Source organism: Melospiza melodia, chromosome 6 (genome assembly GCF_035770615.1).
Source record: "Melospiza melodia melodia isolate bMelMel2 chromosome 6, bMelMel2.pri, whole genome shotgun sequence".
Taxonomy (NCBI): domain Eukaryota; kingdom Metazoa; phylum Chordata; class Aves; order Passeriformes; family Passerellidae; genus Melospiza; species Melospiza melodia.
The window spans coordinates 26914714-26940390 of NC_086199.1; the positions used below are offsets into that span (position 1 = coordinate 26914714).

At 34.8% G+C, this 25677-nt stretch overlaps 1 protein-coding gene across 1 annotated transcript in view; it reads right to left on the minus strand.

Annotated features, from left to right (window-relative positions):
• Positions 1 to 1103: 1103 nt before the first annotated feature.
• The window catches only part of ARHGAP5 (Rho GTPase activating protein 5), a 45570-nt gene continuing 20996 nt past the window's right edge, over positions 1104 to 25677 (minus strand). Inside the window, exons 4-8 of the mRNA XM_063160397.1 lie at positions 22502 to 22649; positions 10492 to 10569; positions 9436 to 9567; positions 7791 to 7896; positions 1104 to 3558 (exon numbers count right to left, since the gene is read on the minus strand). Coding sequence (XP_063016467.1) covers positions 3228 to 3558; positions 7791 to 7896; positions 9436 to 9567; positions 10492 to 10569; positions 22502 to 22649 — 795 coding nt within the window. The 3' untranslated portion in view covers positions 1104 to 3227. The remainder of the gene's footprint in view (positions 3559 to 7790; positions 7897 to 9435; positions 9568 to 10491; positions 10570 to 22501; positions 22650 to 25677) is intronic.

Here is a 25677-nt window from a genome sequence, read left to right on the forward strand (position 1 = left end):
TTGATAGTTTTTCTATGTTTATCATAAATATGAGAAGCTAACTCTAGTAACTAAAAATAAACATACCTATAAATTCCTAGCAACCAGGATTCAAATAAAGGAGAAAACATATAACAACAAAGTTTCTTTTCACTTAAGTTGACATCTGCGATCTATTTACACTATATGAGTTCAAATTCCACAAGATCATGAAGGGTAGAGATTTTTGAAACAACCTGTTAAAGCATTACTTAAAATGGCACTTTTGTAACTCAGGTCTGGGATTTTAGAATTGCTAAAACAGCAAAAGACAATGCACTGCAGTATGTCTATACCATTCTATAACATAAAAAAAAAAGAAACTACTCCATAAAGTGTCACTGAGATGGCTCAATCAAAGTAATATACATTTGTATCTTTATCAAGATAGATATTATGGTAAAAATGCTCACATTAAAAAATATAGTTATTATTATTTGGATTTTCATTAAAACTAGAAGGGTCTACATGAGCCAAAGTATGAGGAACTTGGATATAATAACATGCTTCCTCATTTTATAGCACTAATAAAAATAATAATTGAGAAAGCTCTATTAAAAATCTTTAATAACCACAGTTTAATTTCCTAGCTTATTTTAAAAACTTTACTATGTGGGTGTATGTGCATGCATGTCTGCATAAACACACAAACAGATAAAAAACTCCAAGTGTATATATTACACATACACACATGTCCACATTCCTGCACACAACAGTTCCATAATGCAAACAGTATGCAGGGACTCTTCCAAGTGACAAGCAGGCACCACATGCCATGCTTTATTATTTCTCTATGTTTATCCAGTAAATATAATAACCCTTTCATATTTGGCTGAATGGAAGTGTTAAGATTCTTAAAAATAATGGTGATTTAGCCATTTAGCCACAACATCATACATAAAGAAATGGAACTGCAAATACTGCTGATCAAAAGTTCAACATGAAAGTTCATAATGAAATGGAATGTAAATTATTCTAAAAATTAGTATCCAAAGATTAGTTAAATATTATGGCAAAAACCTTGGAATTTATAGAAAATTTAAAATGCAATTCACATTACAAAGACTGGAGATACTTTATAGATGGAATTTTTAAATATGGATATGACTGGCATTTATTCTTAAGCTTACTTCTATTAGAAATAGACTTGTTTCCTGTACAGGTGATGCTTTGTCTATGCCATATACAGTAGAAAAATAAATTCTTTAGCAACCTAGAAATAGTTTATAAAACTCTTGAAGTTTCATTTTCTTTGCTAAACATGCCAAGATTAGACTGAAAACTATAAATAAAAGCTAGATAGACAACAGGTAAAGTAGAACAAGTTAGGAATACTACAATTTACAGGACAGACTTTATTGTACTATTCATTCCTGTGTGCTTTGCAGTAGGAATAGGGTTGACTTTTCTTTTTTGTTTGTTTTCTTAAAAAAGATAATTACTTGCAAGAATATAACACGATATCAAGGTAATTTATAATATACATGTACTTCAAAGAGCAGCCAGGTTTATGGTATCTTAGTAATCTAGAATGATAATCCAAGTCAGTAGAAGTACAATACCTAGGACATAAGTGGGAAAGGCAATTTTTATTTTGGGAAAATGGAGCAAATCAATCTCTAAATAAAAGCCTTAATTCTCAAAATCATCTATTCACTATAATACATACAAGACGATCTTAAATCTTGTTATAAGTGAAGATTACAACAGTGACCATCATGAAGCTTTGTTTTTAAACTACACAAAACATTCTAGCAGCTGAATGAGCCAAAACTTTCTTCTTTGCAGACCTAAAAAGGTACATTTTGAGCATGAAAGAAAAAAGCTGCTATGAAAAGTCTCACAGGTAGTGTTTATCTATGGTCTCCCCTTTGCTACAATTTGTAACCTTCTAATTTACCACTATCAAAATATTTAACCAAAAAGATTTGTTTAAATTAAGCAGCATTCTTTTACAGCAAAATTTGTACCAATATAAAAGTAAAATAAATGAAAAAAAGATAATTTAAAAATACGGTGAAAAAAAAAAAAAGTCATTTGAAATTTTAGTACAACATACCACAGGAAAAAATATGAATACAATTTTATGTGATTTTATATATACACACTCCAAAGAGGTTAATTGTCAGTACCCAAAGTATTTATTGCCATGTATTAGCAATGCATTTTTGTATATCTTTAGAGGGTCACATAAAAATAGATTTAAAGAATAGATTAATTGAAGTCCTAGATTAAAACATTGTTTGGTTTAGAGAATTTTACTACAACAAAAGTCATGTTTATGTATGAAAAGTTATATAACCTTATATGAAAATGTCATGAACTATTTTCTAAACACTACATGTATTCCCAAGAGGGAAAAATTAAAATATCTAAAATATATTAGATTAAGTTTACAAGACCATCAATGATCTTTTAAACATGCAGCTGTTTACAGAATTAACAGTTTTACAAAATGTTTAGTTCAGTAATGGAACATAAAGAAATAAGTAGGCAACATCAAAATTTTTGTACAATATTTGAAACTCACTTTTACAACAAGCATGTCCTTGGTATTGTGCTGTAAGAAATAATAAGCAAGTTCACCCACCCTTAAACTGTCCACAGGTTTACTTATATGTAAAGATGGATGGTGAGGGATCGTAAAATTCTCAACAGTGCATTTTGCATTCTTCCATAAACCACCCTAAGCATAAAGTCACATAAGTAGCCAGGAGATTACAAAATAAACTATAGCTGGGCTTTAGTTGTTTACACAGAATGCTTGAATGTGAATAAAATTGCCAAAAATAGCATGTTAAATAACAAAAACCAGCCATAAAGCAGGCTGTAAGCACTGAATGTTTCATAAATGTAATTTTTTTAAATCATTTAATTTCTATAGAAAAATTTTTATTCACAATATATTGTGACAAACCGTCACAGGAATGATATAGTGATTGCAATAAGGTATCATGCAGCAGCAGCTTTGTACTTTATAGCTATTTTTGCTTTTAAAAATTAAACCTCTCCAGTCATGCTTCTCACATAGTTTTTATCTGCAGCGTGTACAAATGAGGAACACAGTACGGGATATAACAAAAAAGATGTCCAATCAGCTGGATGGGAATTATTTTCCATAAATATGAAGTACATTACTGTATCCTGAAACATGCATGTCTATAGCTTGTCTCTACTGTCCAGCGCCAGGCTGCCTGCAATCACCATCTCTATATAATGCCCAGAGGGTCTGCTGGTAACTGCGACTGGATCAGCTGGGGCTGCAGCGGGGGCGGCAGCTGCAGGGGTACCATGGGTTCCACCATCTGCACTGGGTTGGAAGGTGGTGGCTGACAGGCCACTGGGTTGGGTGCTTCTACAATCTCCCCGTTGTAAAAGAAAAACTGACATTGTTGAATGAAGGTCTCTATAACTGATTGGTGGATTTTGGTGGTGGAAAGAAACTCTCTGTTTTCAAAATCGGGTCTCATCAAAGTAGGCCAGAAACAAATCGATAAGTTATCAGCAGTCATATAGTTGGTCTTATATTGCTGACTAACCCTGAAACGAGAATGATACACACAGAGTGAGTTAAAACCAGTATGCAGTCAAGTAGAAATATTCTTGAATATTTTATGCGATTATGCAGAGGAAAATATAGAAACCATGTCATTTCCAGATTTGGATAGTTAACTAATATAAATCTGGTTAAGCTTTTAACCAAGAGAGAAATTCAACATTCCACTAGTATTTTGAACTGACAATAATAAACAAACTGAAACAGGTTCTTCACTTATTATCTAAATTCATTATTGCAATACTATTACCAAACAAAAACCAAAAACCTTCAAAGGATAACAAACCATCCTGTTATCAAATTTATCATCTACAAGGAAATACCTACTCAGAAAAACAAAATCCTTTCCACAGCAATAGGCTAGAAAGGGCCAGGGTATTTTGTTTTCTAAAATATTCTGTATTCTAAACTGACATCACAATTTTATCTGAAAGCAATTACTGAGAGATCCATGAAAACTCGTGTGTTAGTACATCTGGCAAACACCTAAGGTCTGCATTCAGCTGGGAACGTGCATTTCCTATATTACAGTAGATATCATGAAGGTAGCGGAGCTACAACTGTCATGTAGAAACTGGCAGAAAATAAAACTTCAGAAATGTGTCAGTTAGAATTTTGATGATTAACAAGAGCAGCCCACAAGAATTTCTGACAGCTGGCTGTAGTCCATAGACTAAAGAGCTGTGAAAGTCATAGTAAACACTAGAAGTAACACTATAAGAAAATATTTCCACTCATTTACAATGCATGTATAATGGTAAAGATAAAGTATAAAAAATAGTGTGAAGATATACAAATACTGCCTCTCAATCTGTTTTGACTAAGTATCCAAATGTCCTTTGGACCAAACGATTTCTGAGTGGCAGTAAAATTCATAACCTCTTTGCTAAAAAACTTATATTTTAAATTTATTTACAGATCAAAGAATCAATGTAAGCTTCATTTTGCTTAGCATTAACATGCTATACCCTCACAATCATCAGACTAAATAAAGGAAGTAACAGATGTGAGAAAAAAAAAAAGGCATTGCACCTTTTCCACAAAAATGGTTCATTCACAACCAGATTAAACAAAGAGAACAATCAACTGCATCCCCTCCTGTGCTTCAACTTTACCTTTGTACTTTCTAAGAGTAAACAAAACCCTACCAAGCCTCTATGTTGGTCTCCTAACAAATTTTCTCTAACTACTTTAGAATCTTCTTCTGTGTGCTCAGCTAGTGCTCATTTACCTTCCATGTTCACTCACGATTAAAAATGACATGCCTCTCTTGATCCCGCCCGCTTCCTCCACTGCCAAGTCTCAGGAACTTCAGACTGTAAACCCTCTCTGATCAGACCTTAAAAGCTGCCCACTGGTATCTTCCCAGACCTCAGAAGCACATTATGCCAACAAGGTCCTCACGTAGGAAGGGTCTTGTTACCAAAGAACGTGTATAAAACACAACTAAGTATCAAAAAGCCCAATGTCAATACAACGCTATCTTCTTCTAAAAGCTCACTTCTGCTTACAGTTAATTAACCACAATTACCTGAAATGCTCAGAAAGGTGTTTATAACACTAAAGAAAAATTCATCTCACTGTTTCCATTTATTAAATTCTCATACTGGTCTCATACTATGTGGATAATACTTGTATTTTTTTTGTTTCAACAACCAGGTCTTGTGCTTGTGGACACACCAAAATAATATAAATCACCAATCATTACTAACTATACAACAATAGTACATATTTTACTGTAATTATGTAGGATGCAAAAACAAAGCATCTAAAACATTAACTTGTGATGAGAGCTCTTTCATCATGTAGAAGACTGCTTTACCTCATCAAATGAACAATTCATTTGGCAAACAACATTTCCATTTAAATTATATACCAGCAGTATTTTACCACAAATTAGTCTCTTAAAAATAAATACTGTCAAGAATTTAGCTACAAGTTGCCTTTAAGATTCTCTACACAGCTGTATCCACCTCTTTCTGTATACACAATTGCTTACATCCCAGCAGATTTCTTGCTGAATGGAATGCAACTACCTGACACTGCAAATGAGACAAAAAATGACAGCTTTCTTTAAGAAAAGATCATTTTGTTACTAGCAACCTGCAATGTAAATCACGCATCATTAATAGAGCGAGGACCAGACCAGAAAGTTCCATTTACATCACTTATGTTCTCCAGTAAATTCCATGATTAATATGTTTCATTTGTTTGTAGATATTAGAATTACTCAGGAATTTATAAAATTATGTTTACTTCTTGTACCTGCAGCAATCCAGGTACTTGACATTGTACATTCAGCTGTGTGTGCTACACCAATGACCAGACGAAGATTTTGACAGTTCCAAGACTGCCATTCTTCCACAAAAATTTCTATCAGGTTGATTAAGAAGTTTTTAGGTAAGTAATAACTGTGTCAAGTCTGAGATGTTTAGTTTTACTTCAAGATACTTGCAAGCACATCCTGAAGTTTTGTAATGTCGGGATCAGTTCACTGATATGGTTTTATCTATTTTAGGGCTGAATTTGTATTGGAGAAGAGTACAATAGAAAATTTGATCCAATTTCCCTGACAAGGGAAATGGACAACTTCATAAAGGTTAAGCAAGCTGAACATATGAAGGAGAAGTGTAAAAGTAGGCACCTAAATTCCAAAATCTTACACATTCTGTGAAAAGTGCAAATAGAGAGTACCTACATTCTCCCTGTTGACAAAGTAGGAAAGTTAAAGGTTCTTATTTCTACCCCTGTACTACAAGCTCATTTAGATCTTTACAAATACCTGCAAAAACACAAACACACAAACAGTAGTCCAGAACAATTAAATGTCATGAAAAGCTTATTATATATGTTAATACACAAAATTGCTGGGCTGAAAAGTAACATTGCACAGAGAGACAAAGTCCTGATGGACAACAAACTGAGCAGGAGTCAGCCAGGTGACCCTGTGGAAGGGCAGCCAACAGCACCCTAGGCTGCATTAGGAGTGCTGCCAGCAGCTCTAGGGAGGTGATCTTTCCCCTCTTCACAGCACTCCAAAGACCACATCTGGAGTCTGGGTTCCAGCTCTGACTCTCCACCACAACAGACATTTAAACACACAGGAGTGAGCCCAATGAAGGGACACTAGGAAGAAGATTATTAAGAGATCAAAGATCCCTCAGATGAGGAAAAGCTGAGAATGTTAAGATTGTTTAGCCAGGGGAAGTCTTATCATTGGTTATAAAGAAGATGAATTGAGACTCTTCTGAGTGGTGCTCAGTGACAGGACAAAAGGCAACAGACACAAACATCCACAGGAAATTACCTTAGCATAAGAAAACACTTATTATTGTAAGGATGAATGAGCACTGAAACACGCTGTTCTGAGAGATTGGAGTCTAACTTCTCGGAGATACCGAAAACCTAACTGGACACCATCCTGGCCAATCTGTTGCAATGGACTCTGTCAAAGCAATGGGGTTGAACAAAACAATCTCCAAGATCCCTTATAACCTCAACAATAATATAGTTTTATCTCATTCTGTGGATTTCAGAGAATAATTTCATTTTAGCTGAATAAGAAGCACAGGTAAGCTGCTCTTTTTCTCTCTTTTTTATGACAATATTCTACACGTCAAGGCACAGATTATGATGCGATACACATCTATTAATACTATTTTTAAGTAAATACGGAAATAACTTTTAAATATAAAAACATTAAATTTCATGCAAGAAGCAAAACTTAAGAAGCAAGTGTTACCAATTTACTGTTACAGCTTTGTTCTATGTTTAACTATTCAGCACAGGGTTTGGGCTCCATATTGTAGATTTTGATTTAAGCTAGCCCTGTTTTGGCAGGAGGGGGAAAGAGGGAGAGGAGAAGAGGGTGTTTAAGCCAAATGATTCAAATTCCTTAAACCTAGATTAGTTTATAATGTTAATAGCTATTGCTTCCTGGGGGAGAGGGTCTGTAATAGTTATAATTAGGTGCATAGTTATTATATCTATATCAAGCTTTTATTATGTACAGCATTCTTATAACTTTATAGTAGCAGTGATGCCAAATAAATATATGTCAAAAATATGTGAGAAACAAACCTATAAGGCTTTAATAATCAACTGTAAGTCCTAATTTCTTTTTCCACATTTTCAATTCTAGTAGATAATTCATTGTTAAAAAGACAATCTTTTTTTGCAACTGTTACAACTTAAACAAAATTGAAAAATACTAAACCTGTTTAGATGTGTTATTATGTATCTGAAGACATCATAGTTCACTGGGTGGAATTTCTTCACAATCTCTTTTAGCTCGTGTAGCCGTTCTGTCTTATCCATGATTTCTATAGAAATAAGTGACATTTTCTGACACATCTAGAAAGACATACTGAATAAAGTGTTGCTAAATCTTTTTCCTAGTATAATGGTACAGGTAACCCACAGAGAAATATCAAGTGAGAAAATATTTAATAAAATTCCTATTTCCATAGAGTAGCTTTTTTATTATACAGTTTGTCCTAAGCACACTAATAAGTACACCCACTGCAAGTTTAACTAAGCACAAAAATATTTTTCTGAATTTTAGCAGAATTATTTATCTCTGTTCAGCAAATAATTACTTGACTAGCTTATTGCTGGCTTGTAGAATTACAATGTGACAGGGTCATTTCTTGTTAGAGTTCTCTCTGCTTGCAAAATGTCGTGACAGAAAGACATTCACATGAGGTTAGAATATCCTTAAAATTCTCAGTTATTTGAATAATAAAAAAATTACAGATAGGCCTGGTGCAGCTATTTTAAATATGCTGCCTAAAGAACAGAGATTCTTCACAGGCCCAAAGGACATTATTCATGCTTCAAACAGGAAATAGCCAACAAGTAGGAAAGAAATATGAAATAAACCAACAATTTTATTTTAAAAAACCAGCAACTAATGCTGTGGATCCATACATTCTGCAGAATATGCTTCCAATCAATGATGATTCATATCATAAAAAGGAATATAAGTTCCCCTCTATTACCTGACTGCATTGCTAAAAAAAACTTTGATCTACCCTAATGCCATAGAAAAAATGTTAAATACAATCCAGTATATCCCAAATATAAGTTTAGAGCAGTATTAATGGCATTTTAAAACAGTAATTACACTTACATTCTAAGTGATTTTATGTTTTGACTGGAATTTAACTATTACACTTTTAAGAAAAGATAAAACCAAAGTGACTACATTAAACAAGCACAATGTGCCTGAAAAGCATAGCAGTAATACCAGAAATAGCTATTTACAGATATCACCAGAAAATACAAAATTTCTAATGGGCTATATATTAATCAAGTCCAGGCCCAAGCCTTAGGCTTACACCAGTGCTTCAATAGGAGACACTCATTTCAAAGACAGGAATACTATGCAATGTCTGAAAAATGTTGGTAAGGCAAAGGCAAACAACACTAAGCATTTTACAAGAGTTCCAAAAGAATTTGAAAAAAATCTAAGTTAATTAGAGAATTACCATAATATCCCATAGAGGTGTCTGATTTTTAAAGTCTACTTTGAATGTAAGAACTCATTAATTCAAGGGGTTTTTCCCATTAACAACTGCAAAGCTGCTCCAAAAGCTTTCATCATTTTTATCACTTAACAAGAAATTGAAAAAAGTAGATGTCTCCAAATCAAATTTTCTTATTTTGAAAAATAAGTGTATTATATTCCACTCATCATATATAGTTCTTCTAATTTTAAAGAATATTAAAAAATGTGTGTCTAAGGAATTTAAAAAACTATTCCGTGCAGATAGTCCTTTCAACTTACAATGAAGTAAAAATTGCAATAAGGGCAATGGAAATAGCACAATTAAATCAAGAAAAGGTTGTTAATTGCTTACTTGATGTTTCTAACAACTCTTGATGCAAAGAGTAAGGAACTAATGGATCTGGCAGATCGGCAAAAAAAGCTTTCAGAGCCCCAGCCACAGCATTCACTGTTACTCCCATTGATTCTAGACTGATATTATGATCTGCAAAACAAAATTTAAAAAACAGCAGTGTAAGTAAAACCTACTGTTATCATTCCTTATAATACTTTATGAAGACAATTTATTCAAAACATTGAAAACTAAAATTTTGCTAAATGGTTATTAAATAAGGAAGGAAAAGGTGAACCTATTGAGAAGCTGCTATCACACCAACCCACAAAAAATCAAATATAAAAAAATCTGACAGCATTACAAAATAGTAGAAGATCGGAAAAATAAAGTTGTCTAATTCTCCATGAAGACTTGAATGATTTTGCATTTGTCATTAACTGGCTTCTGATTAATCTATTTTTCCCAGCAAGGAGTTATAAATTCTACTTCCCAAAACGCTGCTAAACAGCAAAGCATAAAGAAATAGCACATTTATGTTCCATAACACCTAGGAGATATTCTACAATTTTTCACAGACTCAACTTCATGATTAACATTCAAGAACTTTTAATAAATATTTTCATTTTAAAATATAAACACATCAAAGTGAACAGTCTAAACTACCAATCACATTTCATTATATTCTACAATGACAAAGGCTGTATTAGAAATTATTCAGACTTAACTGTTAATGCATGTTATTCAAGACAGCTTTCACTAAAGAATTACTGTTTGTGGGGCATAAGAAGCAGGAGTGAATGCCTTAATACCTAGGGCTGACGAGCTGTTAACACAAGGAGCAGCTAAGACTGCACTTCAACTCTTTCAAACCTTCAAATACCAGCCAGATAGTATTTTAACAGCCTTGAAGCAAACGGCAACAAGATTCCCCTCCTATCCTTGGAGCTTCACTGGTAATATCCTGGACTATACCAATATAACCCACCAGACCATTAAGGACACATATTGCACTGTGATAAATCCTTGGAGAATTCATCCTCTGTTTTACGTTTAAATAATAAAATCTCTGATTACCTTGATCAAATTGTTTTTGAATGTTGTCTTGATCTGTTTTATTCCCACTAACACGGTACAGGCCTTCAGTACATAATCCTTAGAAGAGGAGAAAAAAACAAATATTAAAAAGCAAGTTTATATACTATAAGGCAAAGCAGAACCAGTTATAACTACAAATTCAGAAATCAAAAGCAGGAATGCATTTCTTAAGTGCCTAAAAAGTTAACACATAAACCATTATAGCAATATAGGAATACCAAAACACAAACTGTCAGTTGTCTATTGAGTCCATCATTCCATTTAACATGAATCAGAGGAAATTACATTGGAGGATAACAAGATTCTGATGCAGATATTTGTTGAATTATGTAGCCAAAATTATTCTCTTACTGATCTCTATTAGACTGTTGTTATTTGCACCATTTTTTTAATAATCAAAAAGCTAAATTCTGTGGAACCCCAACACGTATGTTTTTAAAAACTGTCTTCACAGTTTGGGCTTAACAATTTATTATGGCAAGCAACAACACACTAAAAATACTCTGCAGGGTGAAAAAGACCCAGGCATTTGTAACTGAATCCTGATCTTTTAATTTCATGGTGTAACACACTCCTTTATATGACAAGAACTTAATCTTCCAACATGCTTTTCCTTTTACCATTTATATTTTATAAACTTTGAATCCATTTCTCCTCACTTCTTATCTAAGGTAAATTATCCCATCATTTACAAGTCTTTCTTTAAGGGGTGAGGGAAAAGGAGAAAGGTGTTAGGAAGCAGATGTTTCCCAAGCTTCTATTATTACTTTTATTATTACTTTGTTTTACCACACATTACAGAGTCATCATAATTCCACCAGACTTTCAAGGTAAGCATTGAACAGTCCACCTTAATTATGCACACACACACACACACACACTCTGCACTCCAATGATTATGCTTCCTACCACATTGCTGTCTTTTTTTCCCCACAGCTACTCACAGAATGAAAGAGACCATCCTGATAAACACACCATTACCAAAGATATTTTTGTTTTTTAATTTAGAACCTATTGAGCAATATAAACAATTTATAGTTCCTTAATTCAAGTTACCTTTATGGGTGCAAAATTACCTATATACTAGATCTTGTTAACACTACATTACATACATGAGTTTATTAAAAATTCACTGGTCTCAAAGTTTTATGAAATCTCTTGGCTTTTTGCCATCATAGGCCAATAACTGAATGCATTTTAGATCATCAGATCAATACTTAATTGTTCTGTCAACTGCAATCCACTGAAGGTGTCTTTTAAGTTACCAAGAAACATTAAGAATCCTATGAAAATGTTCAAAGTACAAAAAAATCACTTGGCTGGTTCATACAGCTGGGATATTTTTAACAATTTCACATGACTCTTCTCACTCCTAATTTCCTCCTTAATGTCTCAACAACTCAACATGTCTCTTCACTGGCTGCATCAAGGCTTATTTAGTAAGCATTTCTTCTATAAACTCACATGTTCATCATTTAGCTTTCCAATTCAATAGCCAAGTGTTTTCCTCCTGTAAATAAACACCTGAACAGTCCTTTCAAAAAACCTGAGCCTTGTCCACTGATACCCTGAACACTACTAAAAGGTAGAATTTGGTGGCACAGAACAAAAAGTGGTTTCAATGATTCAGTGACTTCCACATTTTGAAAGGAGTTTCAAACCTGCCTTCAAAAAAAAAATCCCGGATGTGTCACATGTGATCACAGCCAGAAACACTTTACACTCCTCTTCCAAAAGCTGCAAATAAATACAAAAGACCACTGGTAGATGAGAATAAGCTATGATCAAGATTCTCTTTGTCTAGTATGAGAGAATTCTCTGTTAGAGACCCTACAACTGCAGGGCAGTCTTTGTTTTATCCAACTACTATTCACTATCTTTCAGCACAAAGGAAACTGCATGTGCTGCAATAGCATCTCTGAGAAGTCTGACCCAGTCACTGTCTAGTAGGAGTTTATACATCTCAAATACTTGAATTGGCTGCTTTGGAGACACATGCTCTAGTGTGCTATCTGCACTACAGTTCTAAGAAACAAAGAAAGACAATTTAAAGTACTTCAGAAAATCTTCAGGTTAAATAAGGAGATGCCTACTGAATTTAGGCATCTTCCAAAAATAATGAAGTGCTGCAATTCTGGATTAAGCTACTAAATTTGTCTTCTGAATTCCTCAAGGAAAAATTTTTCTTGCTTGTGGATGTTCTAGAAAGTCATGCTTCATGAAATGGTTGGTCAATTGTCATTACACTTTCTCTAAGGCACGGAAGGAGACAATTTAATCGGTGTGCAAGCACAAAGCTAGAAGTGTGAAGGTATTATTTAAGTAAAGTTCCAATTCTCTGTTGCTTTCTATTACACAACCACGTCTCTCAAATGCTCCTTACACCAAGATCTTCCATCAAGTATCAGACATTCTAGTTCACTAGTTTTAGCTTTTAAACTCCTTGTACATCTATAGTACGTATCTATAATAAAAGAGGGAGAGATAGAGAGCCTTCAACATGTCTTTTTTTCTGACAGTTTTTTAAAAATTTGGTTCCTTCATCTGCATCCTTTTGATTTTCCATAACTTTTTTCTATGTTCTCACTCTTGTTTGTGTTCTGGTCCAGTTGTCATTTTCAACATATCCTTACCAAACATAACTGCTGCTGCAATATTCTATATCACAACAATATGATTTATTTGCTTCTCTGTCCTGCTAGTTTTACAACACCTCTAGGTTTAAATAACTAGATCCTTCTTATGTGACATCACAATAATCTATTTCAAGACAGTGCACATCCTCTTTGCCTAGGCTACTCTTTTCTCAAAGTATCTCATAGTGCCTAATAAATTCTCTTGCACCTTCTTTTGTGATGCCAGTTGTGACCAGGGCTCCATCCCATCTCACTGGAACTTCACCACATGGGGTTCAAAGCATTTCAGAGAAAACAACAAGGTGGATCTGCAACTATATGCATAATCAGTCTGCAGGACACTTCCATTTTTAGGCTCCAACATATTTTCACAACTCTTGGTTTCTCCACAGAACATACTCCAGCATAAAGGAAGATCAAAGTCTACCTGGCACAATATTCATTTTCCATATCATATACTACACCATGCAGTATATGCTTGAGGAGAGTCAAAAGGGCAAGAGAGAAAAAAAAAAACTACCAGCAATATTTTTGTGGTATATGCTCCCAGCTTTCTGTAGATGGTGGCTTACATAGGCTTTTGCATAAGGTGTTGTAAGAGCCATCTGGGGATTTATCCTTCACTAATTCACTCCAACTCCTTCAAGTTATGTACTTGTGGTCCTCACATCACGGTGAATGCAGTTTTGGCATTCCAGAATGTACATTATGAAAGCACACAGAGTTTATGCTCAGTACCTAAAGTTGGCATAATTTTTTTCACTCAACAAGAAGCAGTAACTTCTCTACATCTTCCCAGCATCGGTTTTGTAAATTTATGTAATTGCTCCTCCTGAGAAATGTTCTAAGCTAATCAATTTCGTGCATCTTTATCCAAGAGTTACAATTACTCCCATATGTATTATCTTTTCCAATTCTTTCCTGTTCTGAGAAAGGCTGAACCAAATTGCAACCAGTATCAAAACTGTGTATATAGCACCACATTATGTAATAGCATGATTTTTCTCCCTCCACAACATTTACTTTTTTTTTTTCTTGCTTGACAGCAAGTACAGAAAGTTTAAGTTTTCAGAGAGCTGTCTATGATGATTTCAAAGTCTCTTCCCAAGTGACAACAGCTATACTAACATTTAGACTGCTGAAAAGTCATAGAGTGTCTGCTAACAACATCCACAGCCAGGTTCCTATCATGTTCAGTCTGTGTTTCTGAATACATGCCACAATCACAGTAAGTCCATCTCTCCCAGCTCAATTCCTTCCCCTACAGTGGCCAATGGAACTTCTCAGGACTCATTCTCCACTACAGCAGGTGAGACTATCATTTCCACACTTAGGTTTGTAAATTTGGTGATCTGTGTATTTCTCTAATTTTATTCCACAGATTGATCTGGTGTACCTCTTTTCAACTCCCATGCTACAACACAAGACTACAAGAACTGCCAATTTACTGATCCAAACAGTAATTTCTATGTACACCTAGAATGTATATAATTACTGAGCAAAGAAGCCAATCTCTAAGTAAGAATCTCACACTCACTTTACTTACATAAAACACATTTAATGTGTCCTCATCAACACTGACATTTAAAGTCCCATGACATTCAATTCACACACTGAAAACCAGAACCAAAAATAAGTGTTTTATTGCTTCTTGTAATAAAATAATTTATAGCATATTGAAATGCTGAATAAACAATAAGCAGTGGAAGAAATAAGCAGTACTTCTAGAAAGACCCTTATAATAGGAAGCTCTCCAAAGCTGAATTAACATTACTATAATTTACACTAACTGATTATTAAACCCGGTCTCAATCATTTCATGAAGTGTCACTCAAGCCCATATTTTAAGGTCTACCCATTTCAAAGAAAAAATACAAGACTACAATTAATATGAGACCATGAAAATGCCTGGGAGAAGGTAGGTGCATTCTTTGCTTCACTAAAAATGGGTGACAACAGAAGCATTGTAGTTTTCCAGGCATATAGCTCTTTGGTCACTTTGGGTCTGGAGAATGCTGAGGGAATAAGTGGAGCAGGATAACTATCGTACATACCCTGGCACCTTGGTCCTACCTGAGTTGTTTACGAATTCTTTATATAATTCTCATTATGTTTCCTTTGAACAGATACCTCATTAGCAATACAACTCAAACACACAACATGTGTTTTATGAGTATTTCAAAACATATTTGTTTACAGTTTTCAGTGATTCTCTCGCACTACTAAATTAATGCATGTGCTCCTCCCTTGTCTGGTAGTCAGTCTTCCATTAGGAGAAATGACTGATGCCCGTTTTACCCTCTTGAGTTTGTTTCCTCTCTGTTGATTAATTCCAAAGTTACAAACACAGACTGGTGTACAGTCTCCTAACTACTGAAACCTATTCTATGCCAATTTAAGTGATCACAGAAGGAATTCTCAGGAGATCATCTAGTGCAACCTTCTGCTCAAATAACAGTCAACACTGAAATAAGATTTGGGTGCTTATCTAAACTTCCCTTTAATATCTCCAATTTACCCCACAATCTCTCTAGATAACCTGAACCAGTGTTTTAATAAACTTCAGAGCAAAAGTATTCCCTTTCTTTCTACTCAGAACCTCCAATGTTAATGACATTGTACTTCAGTTCTTTAGCCTGGCTGCACCTTTTCAGTAATCTATTTATAGGTATGGGAAGCCTCCTCTGGTACCTCCTCAGCCTCTTCCTCTCCAAGCTGAATAAACCCACATAATATTAGCAACTCCAGCCCTTGACCCCCTTTTGCTAGACTCAAGTTTGTCAACACCCTTCTTGCAGTATTTCAGATGACGTCCAACAAGTGAGTGTAGAGCAAAAATTAGTACCTGCTTCTACTGCTGTAGTGTCTGCCCCTTCTAGTGGGAAAATCCAATACAGAAGGCAAGATCAGCCTATTCTCCACCACAACCACAACATCCTTTTCATTAGCACTGACATGGACCCAGTCAAGTGCTCAGCATCTACTACTGCAGGGGTTTAGTCCTTGCAGTTCTAGTTGAATGGCCTGGCTTTGTCCTCACTGAATTCCTTCAGGTTCCTACTATCCCATTCCTCCAGCTTGTCTATGTTCCCTTCAGCAGAAGCCCTGGTCTTAAATACATTAACCACACCACCCACTCTGGAATCACTCTCCAACCTAATGAAAGTACCAAATGTACTGAAGAGCCATTTAAACCAGAATCACAAGTAGGAGTCATGGCCTGTGTGCGTTTTTTGCTGAACATAAAGCTTCATGGGCAGTTGAGTCAACTTCACTGAACAGTATGGCTGAAAACAATGGTCTCACTCCCCCCTCACCAATCACTCCCTCCTTGCTCCTGCTCCCTGCCTTGCACTTGTTTTGGCACATGTTTGACTCTTAACTTAGCAGCTGTAATACTACATAGCAGAACTTTTGCCATTTTTGCTGATACAGCTTTTCAGAACACTGAATTCCACTGATTCAGAGACATCTGAAAATTGCCCAAAACTAAAAGTGACAGAAACTCACACACCAGGCCAAGGGGGTGTCCAGGTCTGTTCTCTCTGCCCAACACAACAGGTTCCTAAAACCCTCCAGCTCTCCCAAGCCCCTTGAGTAAAAGGGGAGGCAATCAAGCTTGAATTTCTCAATTTTCCAGCTACTAGGAATATATCTCAATGATGTACCTGACTTCTTTACCACAACAAGCACTGCTGACTCATTTTCTTTGCCTGTTTCTACCAAACCTCATTCTCTGGAGACAAACTTTGCCTTATCTATACTGTCAATGTAAAAATCTAGCCTCACAGGATATTCAGCATAAAAGACCATGGTGCAAGCTAGGTTTGAAGGAAATTTGAAGAAGGCAATATTCTTTTACTTGAATTACCTCCAAAACTGTAAATTTCCCAGCATTACAAAAATAGTCTCAATATCAAAAGCAGCAATTATTGTACGTATCCCAAGTACACAATTTTTAATTTCTCTTAGAGCTCTCCATAGGAACCATGTGAGATAGCAACATTTAGCTCTGTCAAATTCCTTCCCACATCTTTATTCCATTCCTTGTCTCACAACTGAGTAACTGAATTATTAAAACACAAATTATTATAATAAGCATCCCTTTGCTAAATTATTTAATGTACAATTACCACTCCATTAATGTTACAAGTTTTCTATGAAGTATGGAATCTAAAATTTATAATCTGGTCAATGACGTACATGGATAGCAATATTCTATAAAAATTAAAAACATTTGAAAGCTCAGAGGAAAAAAAACATTAAAATATTGATATTAAAGTTGAATATCATCAAGAACTGTATGTACTCAATGGCAAAACTACTAGTATTTGCAATGTTAATTTGATGTCTCCTTCCTTGGTAAAACAGAATGAAATATAATCTATGTCAAACTTCTCACCAATGCATGAACAAATACAAAAAGTAAACCCAAAACACAAAAAATTACTAAAGTAAAAAAAAAAAACCTGACACACTAAGAGTATCAGTTAGCATTAGTCATCTTATCTGAATTATTTTAAGTATGGGAAAACTTAAAAATCAATAACAGTAGGTGTTGACTAGTACACAAACAGTCCATGGAATAGCTCATCACTAAATCTGAAGTGTGTGTAACAGCATAAAAACATTACCAACAAAACACTCAAGCTACAAAGTTGGTATAAATATGTACACTTTTCACACTTAAAATTGGACATTCAATAAATATTTTTTCCATTACACTGCAAAACAAAATTCAAACCATATCAACATTTTGTTGAAGACATTAAATCACCTTCCAGAAATCTGTTCCTCTCTGTCAAACTACTGAATATCTACCTTATTCTCTCCATGATAGTTCTTAGAGAAATACAGAACTCATGCAATTCATACAGCATACTTCAAAAAGTATCTCAATTCTGTAACACGTATTTTGAAAAAAGGTAACGGTCTGCATTGGATTTTCTTATTTAAAACCAGCAGGTAATATTTTTTTCTAGTATACCTTAGCATAGCACCATTACTTGTATATAAAAGCAGCCACTGCAATTTTCTTAAAAATCAAAGTTTCCCTGCTAAGTACCTTTCCATAAATCTGGTTTACCAAAAACCAATATCTTTTAAAAATTCATTTCAAATGATGCAACAAAATGAAGTTCTCTTCATCAGGAGAAAGCAAAAAGCCGACCAGAACACCTATACAATCAAAATACTCTTTTGGAAGCTCATAACCAAAAATAGCTACTAATGAGAGTCAATTCAAATAGTTGTCCTCATGGGCAAGTTACAAACCAATTTGCAAAGGATGTGACAGAGGTAAAAGCACACAAATATCATACATGTTACTAGTGACAGGAAAGTGCTCAAATAGTCTGTAAAAGGTTACAGATAAGACAACAATATGTTAACCAAAAATCAAGTTTTTTGAAAACATTATATATTTATACCAAGACATTTAGTGAAAAACTTGGTAATTCATCATTAGCAAGTTATTTATTTGAAAGGGAAAAAAAAATCTTTTTATCATATTGTTCAGTGAACCAAGAAAGAGCTCTGACAACCAACCAAAATATTACTCATCCTGCTATAATTACAATGAATTCAAAAATTAAAGGCTTGGACAGAAAAAAGGCTTTCCTATAATTGTGGACAATGTAAAAACACAGAAGCAAAGCTTGTTTACAATATTTAGCAAATATTTCCTCCTTTCTTATCCAGAAGTGACAGTAGTATAAATTTTAAAATGTTCTCACATGGTATTGTGATTTGTTTTTAATCAATAGATTCCAACAAAACCAAGTATTATGTGCTCTTGCTGCTTCACACTCCCAGGAGCAGTGACAGGGCAGGTGGCTGTGAAATGGAGGTTCTAACACACACTTACAGCTTACCAGCCTCACATCTACTCAGGCATTGACCTGAGTTAACTTTAAGCCTCCCAGCTTCTGCTTCCAATACTACCAAAAAGATTACAAGGGGATTCAAGCATTGTGCTAATGTTTCAAGAACTAATTGGTTGGCTCCATAAAGTTATACCAGTTTAGAATAAAGCTTTTTGTTGAAAAATACTCAAGAGGAAGAGAGACAATGACCCTCACTTATATGAACAGACTTAGGTTCTGTTCCTTATCTTTACCAGATCACCCTTTACCTTGACAGGAACAATATGGCTCCTTCAGAAGAAAAAAAATCTGTTGATTTATAAAAGGCTAGAAAATTAAGCTCCTGAATTTTCTTAGGTTTTTCCAAACTGTCCCTCTTCTACCGACACACATTTTTTTTTGGTGAGGATGTTTCCAGAACATTGTGGTAAAACAAAAATCTGATGGTACTTTCTGCATGGGCTCAATTCTTTAAGGTTTATGGTGGAGCAAGAATCTTCAAAAACACTTCAACATTCTATTGTCTCATCCAGGCATCTGAAATAGAGGAAACTGTTCTTCACTGTGTACTTTCTAGCCTCAGTCAAAATTTAGATGAGAGGGTACAAAGCATTGCCTTGTATAATTTCACGAGACAGAAACAGGAAACATTAAAAATTAAGATTAGCCTTTCAAGTCGAGATTAATCACTAATTCAGCCACAATCACAATTACATGGGAAGGAGCTGAACCCCGTGGAAGTACCTGATGAGGAAACACTAAACAATTATATCCTCTGTAAGAGAAATAACCAGATTAGCTGAGTTGGAAAAGACTGCACTTCTTGATTAGGAGGACAGTGCTAATAAACACTGGTATTCAGTGCAGTTGACACTGACAGCAGACTGACTGCTATGAGACAGACGAGTGCTGAATGACTCCCCAGGGCCAAGCAGCTTTATCACACAGGAATGGTGCCACTCTCAACTCCAGCTGCAGCCAATAGCCCCTGACTTGCCTTGTGCAGGCTGATAAACCCCACCACCATATTTGTAAGAATTTTCTCAGACAGTCACAAAGTCAGTGATGCGACCATATATCAGTACAGGATTTGAAGGCAATGCAAGTGAACATTCTTTTCTCTCAAAGGCAACAAATACATTCTATGAGAACCCGGCTTGAAACTCAAATACCTACAGCATATTAATTCAATATAAAAATAATACACACCAGAAATAAAACTCTCACAGCCAAGTATGGAAGCTGAAAACAACACCAAAGCTACTTACACACAATGCAGAGTAGAAAAAAAAGAGGAGAAAGAAAATTCTAGTACAGATCAAAATCAGAGGTTTTGTTCTACGTGTTTAACAGAACTAGGAAGACAACTAGGGGCGTCATGTTAGTCAGGCCAGAATTCATGGCCAGAATTAAAACTCTCCAGGTGTACAGCAGCATTCCAGGATGAGCTAACATAACACAGCCAAGGGAAAAGTTGTGCCTTCTGAGGGGACCCTACATTTTGAACACATAGCAGCTTAACCCAACATCTTATTTTCCCAAGACAGGTCATGAGAAGAGAACAGATGTACAAAATGTTTTGGCTGTTTGCATGGTTTGATGATTACAATGAAAAAAGGGAACAAATAATGTTCTCACAATATTATAGTTTTCCTTCTTGCCCCACAAGCTGGTGAAAATTCTTTGGGAGAAGTACTTTTTTTTTTTGAAAGTTCTTCACAAAGACAACAATATTTTTAAGCAAATAAAACTTCTAGAACTGGACTTACAAGAATACTTTCATTGTTTGAAAGTATTCTTAAAAAGTGGAACATGTTCAAACTAAGTTATTGCTAGATTCTACAAACTCTTGAAATTAAATACCAGTCAATATCTGTTTTATATAGCTATGCATAGTAGCTGTATATAGCCACTTTTAAAGAACAGCAGTGTCAGTGACTCACCTATAAATGATGCTAGTTTGACTTAGGTTGGGGGCCTTTTTTGCTACAAAAACCAGCAAACACAGCACACACACACACACACACGTATATATATATATATATATATATATATATATATATATATATATATATATATATATATATATATATATTCCTCCTTTCCCATTTTTAACTGGATGAGGTGGAAAAAGCAAAAGTAGGAGGGCAGAAAATGCAGCTCTTACCTTTAATGCATAGAAAGTAAAGGTTAAAGACAGATCTGTACTAATACCTCTGACTCCAAAGAGATCAGTGCCTGAGGTTTCACCTAATTTCTTTATTGCAATAATGCAGTATGTAAGTATTCAAAAACAGCTATGAAGTTTACCACCTGTGGTAGTTATTTTAGAAACACTATTCTTACAGATGGCAACAAAACTGAATTTTACTGTAAGAAAGAAAACCCTTTAGATTTTTTTTTCTTGCTAAAACTGCTACTCTCATCTTACAGTCAAAATTGTATTAGAGATATAAACAAATTTGGAAAAAAGATGCTGTTTTACTTTGCAATAAACAATATTCTCATTCCAGACACACATCTAAAGATGGTCCTGCACATGCTTCAGTTCAGTCACACTGTCACTTACTTCAAATACAGCAATATAGGATTTAGAAAACTTCAGAGCAAGCAGGATCTATACACTAGCTGAAAACTAGTGCTCACAATCTTTAAAAACAAGCAAACAAACAAACAAAAAAAACCCAAAACCCCAAACAAAACCCAACCACGGATACTCCCAAACCTCAAAACAAGTCCCCACTCCTAACTGCAGTCTTCTGTTTGACCAGCAAAATCGTCCTACTTGCCCCATGGTCACACACTAAATAGGCTGAAAGCAGGGACAAACACAACCATAAAGCCAGGGAGATAAGAGAGAGAGAAAACCATACTGTGAAATTTCACCCTAGTGTAAACACATATATATGTTAATATTTTACATTAAACTGGGAAATTACATCTTCAATAGATTAACATTTTTCATGGAGTATTACACAGTATTTAGAAAATAAGTGTTTCTGTCTCTGCAACAAGTTAAAATGCAAAATCAGGTTTACCTTCAAAATCAAAAAAGCAAGCAGACTAAAGATACTAAGTCAGAAACCATTTCAAACACCTGTTTTCTATAACTGCAAAAGGCAGATTTCAGAGCTTTTAAATACATTAAATAAAACACAGTGGCAACAGTAAGACATGTAAGACTGGACTGCCATGGGGTTAAAAGTCATTTGGCACCAGAAAGTGATGTAAGTTTTATTAATTACAGGGAACATGTTAAACCTCAGACATTTGTCAAAAGGTATTAAAGTATTTGTATAAATAAAGTCAAAAAACCATCACATATTACACATAAAATTTAGAAAACACATTCTACTTTTAAAATGCACCTAGCCCACAATTATTTATTTCTAGGATAAAATTCTAAAAGTACTTTAAAACAGAAAATGAGAGGTATTACTCATTATGCAAAATGGGAAAGTCTTTCCTCTAACAGTCCTCCTATCTTACCTGTATCTTCAATGAATTGCACACATTTTTCAACAAACAGAGGTATGGGTTTCTCAGGTGTAACCAAATCCTGTAGGGGCATCCCAAAGTAATTACTTTCCCAGTTTCTACGGATTGGAGGATTGAATGTCTTAGTTTTCTTTTTCGGCTACAATAAAACAGAGTTATTTAAGTAATATTCAAGCAAAATTTTAACCAACTCATATTTCAATCAGTCAGTAAACACAACCATATCATACATCTATCAGACATTAAAATTCCTCTACAGCAAACTGAATGAATAAAAATTAAATGTACTTTTAAAATTACGAAGCACTTAACTATAAAGTAATTATACATTAGATAAAAAGCACTAAACTTCCACAAGTTTTGATCCTTTTTGCAATACCTTAGGAACAGGATTAACCAATATATCAGTAACTGAAAGTATTACAGGAAGAGAAGTAAAGACAGCACTTGTTTAGAGTGCTGTGATTTGTTTAGAGTCTTTCAGCAGTGCTCACAGGAACCACATCTGAACCACACCTCTTCAGAAATTGCAAGGGTAAAACTCCGGTGTCATTCACCAAAACAAAGTTGGTGTCTTCTGCACATACCTAAAGATACTAAATAACCTTTATATTGCAACTACACAAGAAACACGATCATGGAGAAAGACTAACGAGCAATAAAGCCTTGAAGCTAAAGTTTCAGCACTCACACTAAGCATGAATGCTTTGTCACAGGCACAGGATTTTAGCCAAAAGAAGGTTTCTACACAACCAAATCTAAGATGGTGAGTTTGATACAGAATTTTCCCGGTTTTGTTTTTTTCTCCACTGAGAAGGACTTTTATCAGTGGAACTGATAAATCAGCCTTGGATGACTACAAGAATTGTATTGTATCAGATATCATAATTCATGCCTGAATAGTGATGAAAATATAAATTACATCAAAAGTATTTATTTAGGCAGCATCCAGTTCAGATGGGCAACAGCTGAAAGGGCCAAGCTGAAGCTAAACATGTAAAACGCAGTGAAAACATCTTTGTCAAATGATAATGTCAGATCATTTTAGATACATATATGAAGGCAGAAAAGAAAGGAAAAACAATTCAATTTCTTTTTCCCAAGGTGTTCGGTACACATCACCACCACCACAGAATAAACAAAGCAAGATATACTCAAGTCTGTATAGCTAAGATCAACAAGACAGAAAAGGCTCTGTGTGTCTCTTGGAAAGCAGCTGGGTAAATGGAATTATAAGCTAAGACTCTACAGGAAATTTATGAAAATTACAAATATTATCTGCATAGAATACCTGGAAATGGTATGAAATATTGGACACAGCTACAAAAGTAGACTAAAGAATGCTCTTTTCTAATAGTTGGCCTGCTTTTAGAAGACAGGTTGCAAGGGAATGCCATATCATATTTGGTATTATGCACACAGAAATGCAAAAGGTTTCTCAGATGAATTCTTTACCTGAATACAGTTTAATCCCTAATTTGAAAAGTGAGATTTTTTTTCTAAAGAACTTAATGAAGCATAAAGAATGAAAGAATAAAGAGAAAAAGGAAAGAGAAAACCCCAACCCTGACATCCTCTGCAAACTGGTCTAAATGCAGAGTAGAAGAGATGACCACTGCAAAACTATTCCAAAATCATGAAACTACAATTTCACCAGACAGTTACAACAGTAAATTTATCAGCTATTTCTCATTATCTATCATTATGTATTTTGCATCTCTCCTGTCCAATATTTATTAAAATACCTCTCATTATTTTCTCATTATTTTCCTTTCTTTTAGGGTGTGTGAGTGCATAAACTCTCCACTGACAGCATCAATCAAATCCTCCCACAAATAACACTAGCTACATGATCTTCAAAAACAATACTTCTGCAAATCAAAAGTAAAATTTTAAGGCTTTAAGAAAAAACAACATGCTCTTTCCTGATTTTAGACTTCCATACTTTCCTAAGTCTAGATTGCTTAAGTGGAAAACTTGTTCTGAACAAAAAGGTGTTCTGTGCTAAAGACCTGATTTTGCCTAAAGACCAACTGACTTCAGGGAAAAAAATATGGGGTCTTACTGCTAACACAAGTAAGTCTCAGTGAAAGCTCTTCTTTAATCCCTGTTCCCCACTCTGAGAAAACAGCATTTTTTCTGATCCATCAGACATAGAATGGAACTTTTAGATTTGCTAGTCAAGACAATGACTACCATAATTTTTTCTGTGTAAAATTAACTTTTAAAAGATCTCTACTGAAACAATAAAGAGAAACTGTTAAACATCAAATTATTCATTTAGTTAAACAGCACCTGAGTAAGGTGAACCCCTTTAAAATTCCTAGATTTTGGCAGAGAGATCATGATTTTGCCCCAGATATTTTTAGTTCAATCATCCCCCCAACACACCTACGCCTTCCAATGCAGCAGTCACGTAATACTGCATGCAGCAAGTACCAATCCAGGCACAGCCAAAAACAACTTTTATGCTTCTTCTACATCATCAGAAAAATGGACTAATGGGCACCAAGTTAAAGAAGACAGGAACCAGCACAAAAGTTTTGTTACTTAAGCCTAGCAAAAAGCTCCTTGTTCACATACCACTGTTTTCATGCTAGTAATTAAAATACAAGCCCAAGACCATAAAGTTGAAATCCCTAGTTTTCCTAGAGATCTGTGGGGCTTTGTATAATTGATTGCTGCACTTATGTTGAGCTTTCAGCATGGGTTTCATCACTTGCTCCTTGCCAAAGACAACTGCTCCTCATACCATAGCAGAGGATAGCGCCAAACCTCCAACTGATCCTTATATATTGTGGCAGGAAAGCATTTTAACTCTGAGAATTCCACACTTGCCTTGCATTGCATTTACTTGCAAAACTGCTTTCTTTTGCAGTACTTCAATCACCAAAATACATGTTGCAAAAGATTAGCTGAAGTCCTCTTAATGTAAGACAAGGTAAACATAAAAACATTTACTCCAGCATGGTACAGTATCCAAGTCTACATTTCAAAACCAGAAATATTATTACAAAGAACATTAACTTTAAAAATACAAATATAAAGAATACTAAGCTTAACCCTCTTGACCACGGGAACTAGGGAGTCAGCTAAGCAGTACTCATCATCTAGAGAGAAACTAGGCTAAGGCTTCAGCCAGCTGTGAGTTTTGAGAGGACAACACA